Source organism: Ailuropoda melanoleuca, chromosome 9 (assembly GCF_002007445.2).
Source record: "Ailuropoda melanoleuca isolate Jingjing chromosome 9, ASM200744v2, whole genome shotgun sequence".
Lineage (NCBI taxonomy): Eukaryota > Metazoa > Chordata > Mammalia > Carnivora > Ursidae > Ailuropoda > Ailuropoda melanoleuca.
The window spans coordinates 88,073,382-88,076,762 of record NC_048226.1 but is presented as its reverse complement, the minus strand read 5'-3'; the positions used below and the strand labels follow the sequence as shown (position 1 = coordinate 88,076,762).

The window sequence follows — 3,381 nt, the reverse complement described above, 5'->3', positions numbered from 1 at the left end:
GGGTGAAAACACGGCTTAAGGCTTGTGAGTCTGAAAGGTGGTGGCAGGGGTTGCAGCAGCGTGGGGAGGCTCCTTTCCCGTTTCCTCCGAGAAGAGTTGATCTGTCCGAAGACAGAGGGACTGGTTTTTGGGCCCTTTGGGTTCCTCCTCTTAGCACCCAGCACAGTGCCTGCACAAAGCACATGCTGTTACATATTAGAGATGAGGAAGGAGAGAGCATTAGTGGAATGGCAGGGGCCCAGTCCTCCATGATTCTCTAGGAGGAGCCCCCGACGATCTTATGGCTGATGGCTCCAGGCAAAGTATAGATGAAGAGGACCAGGAAGATGATGAGGATGATCAGAAGGAAACCGATGATGATGTACTTTTTGTAATTCCTCCAGATGAGGTGGTAGAGGCACTTGAAGGGGCTCACAAACCAGGAGAAGGAGGTGTCTGGGCGGCTGTGAGGGGAGCAAGACAAAAATCAGGAAAGGGGCCATGATGCCAACACATGGGATTCTCCAGACCTCAGGAAGTATTTCTGATTCCCACTTTCTAGAAGTCCACAAGGAGATGCCCAGGAATGGGATAAGTTCACGTTGCCTTGAAGCAGGAGCAATCCAACATTCTGAGTGATGATTCCTGCATCAGTTTAAAGCTTGGTCTGGAGGAGGTCTGACTGCCTTCCATCCATCCAATCCTGATCAGCTCAAGCCCCCCCTCTTCCACGAGGCCCTCCTTGACCACCTTGGTCCATAAAGATCCCCCTCCTTCCAAATTCCTATCTCGTCTACCACTTGACTTTAGCTCCTTTTTGGACCTAACATACTGATCTTCTATACTCTGTTAACTATTTTATAAGTCTGTGTTCTCCCTAAATGGATTGGAAGCTCTTAGAAGATAGAACTTATGTCTTAGATTTCTTCGGTGTTCTTCAAAGTGTTGGGTTTTGTTTTTTTTTAAGTATGTACACATTGTAGGAGCTCAACAAATAATTCTAATCAATGAATAAGTAAGTATACATTATGTTTGTAACACTATGATAGATGAAAAGTAAGTACTGAGACATCTTGAGACTCATCTTGAGACACTGGGGGTCTCAGGAAGGATAGGACAAATACAATTTGAAAGAATATTTGTATACATATTTCATATCCACTTATATTTACTTTTTAATTGATATGTAACCATGGATTAAATTGAATAGGGCAACTCTTCTAGTAATTCTACTTCTGGGAATTTATTTTAAAGCACTATTTTATAAAAGGGAAATATTTTCATCATAGTACAATGATGGAAAAAGGCAGATGTAAATTAAATATCCAATTACGGGCTGGTGACCAAGTCAATTATGGGCACCAAGTCTATGGAATATTCCACAGGCGTTAAAAAATCCTAATTCTGACCATTATGGCAACAAAGCAAAACTTTGCAGCACAGGATAAATGAAACATTAAGACAATTGTATATGCCTGATTCAAAAACAAGTAGAAAAAATTCATGTGGAATTCATATACACATTTAAAAAAGGAGTAGAAAAAATATACAAAATTATTCTAAATATGCTTCTGTGGCAGTATTACAGAGAAGTACCCTCTCCATTTTCCAAAAAGTCTATATTGCTTTTAGAATATTTCCTAATTATAGCAACAAAAAGCTACCTAGATTGGACAGCACCTGTGGGCTGCACCCTTGGGGCTCAGTCCCCCCAAAGGGGCCCTCTAGAGAAATGCCCAGTTCCCTGCTTTGGGGACTACAAAGGTCCTTTCCCATGCTCTTTCCCCTAACCCCACTCACTTGGGCTTGGCCAGGGGCTCTGGCTCCTTCCGGGCTTTTCCAACAGGATTTTTCTCCGCTTCTTCTGCTGTCACTAAGTGGAACTCGGCTTCAACCTTGCCCTGCACAAAGACAAAAGTTTCAGTTTCTAGTCACAAAGACCTGCTGGGAGCAATGCCAACCTTCTAGAAGTGTCTAGTGTAGGGGAACACCAAGAAGTATTTGGACTATCCTGCTGCTTTATTTTGAGAAAAAATGTTACCTTTTTGGTTTTGGGAGAAGCCATTTTTATGATGAACAGTAAAAGCTCTGAAATGATGTTGCTGTTGAGTTTTGTGAAAGGAGAGGTCCCACGTGTACACACAGACACACATATCCTTGGTTGCCTTTGCTCTTTCGCTTGTCATCATTCAGTCAAGATCTGATTATAACAACTCAATAGCAATTAGAAAGGAGACGAATTACCTGAGTGACAGAACCGTTTAGAATCGGCTACAGTCTTTCTACTCTGCCAATGATTCTCTCTCCAGAAGCAGTGGGTGGGGGTGGGGGAGGCTACATTTGTCAAATGGCTTTTCTGTCACCCTTCATTGTTTCTGTTGTCTCCACACATTGTTTCAGCATTACCCCTCTCTTCTTGCACGTCCTCTTTCCTTCTCCTTCAATAAGAAGCAGGCCTCTGCTTTGAAAATCGTGTCATGTGCTTCTTCAGAGCGCTATGTGTTATTAGCGCTGAGGTGAGTCTTGGGTTATCAAAGGGTCAGACAGGACGGCTGCAAAAGGTAAGGGCCGCTCTTTCTTGTTCGTTCAGTCATTCGCTACTTTTAGGGACCCTCTGCATGCTAGGTACTGTTCTAGACGCTGGAGACTTAATGATTAGGAAAATTCGGACCCTTGATCTCCTGGAGCTCCAGTGCTCAGTGAAGAAGACCCTCTCTCTGCTTCTTTGGTTTTGAGGATTGAGATCCAAGGTAATAGGAGGGACACAGAACTGGAGGGGGACTAGAGCACCATGGAAGTATTTTGGACCCACAATTGTCATTTTGGAATTACATGTGGATGGGGCATAACTTGATTTCCTACCCCAGTAAAAAGATTAAAGTTTCTGATGAACCAATGGGCCTGTGTTAATTTACCTATTCACTGCCCATAAGCCAGGACTTCTTAGCAGCCAGGATGGCTGCTGGCAACCACGATTTTGTAATCATGGGAGAAATTAGAGAGGAGTAGTGTATCTAGGGTGGGGTTGAAGGCAGAGAAGAGAGGCAGTGGCATGGGTTGTCTGAATTAGTAAAGAAATGCAGTGGGCATATTACAAGTGAAGTCATGAGTTCAAATCTAGGGGGTCTCATCCATTCTTTGGACTATAACCCTGGCCCAATTCAGAACACATTATATGTCCTGTGATCCAGAAATGTTCCTTAAAAACATGAATATATATAATCTCTCATTCCTATTAGCAAATCTTGGCCCTATAGGTAATGACTTGCATATATGGGTGCTCAGGAAATATTTGAAAACAGGAAAGAAGGAATCCAAAGCTTCTATCCAGTCTAGTCACTCCTCTCCACTCCACCTCTATCAACAGTGAAGTGGTAGGTACTATTACTCTAACCGTAATTG

At 43.0% G+C, this 3,381-nt stretch overlaps 1 protein-coding gene across 1 annotated transcript in view; it reads right to left on the bottom strand.

Moving 5' to 3' along the window:
• Positions 1–256: 256 nt before the first annotated feature.
• Positions 257–3,381, bottom strand: part of FER1L6 (fer-1 like family member 6) — a 117,790-nt gene continuing 114,665 nt past the window's right edge. The window contains exons 39-40 of the mRNA XM_034668521.1: positions 1,780–1,880; positions 257–443 (exon numbers count right to left, since the gene is read on the bottom strand). Of these exons, the coding sequence (XP_034524412.1) occupies positions 257–443; positions 1,780–1,880 (288 nt within the window). The remainder of the gene's footprint in view (positions 444–1,779; positions 1,881–3,381) is intronic.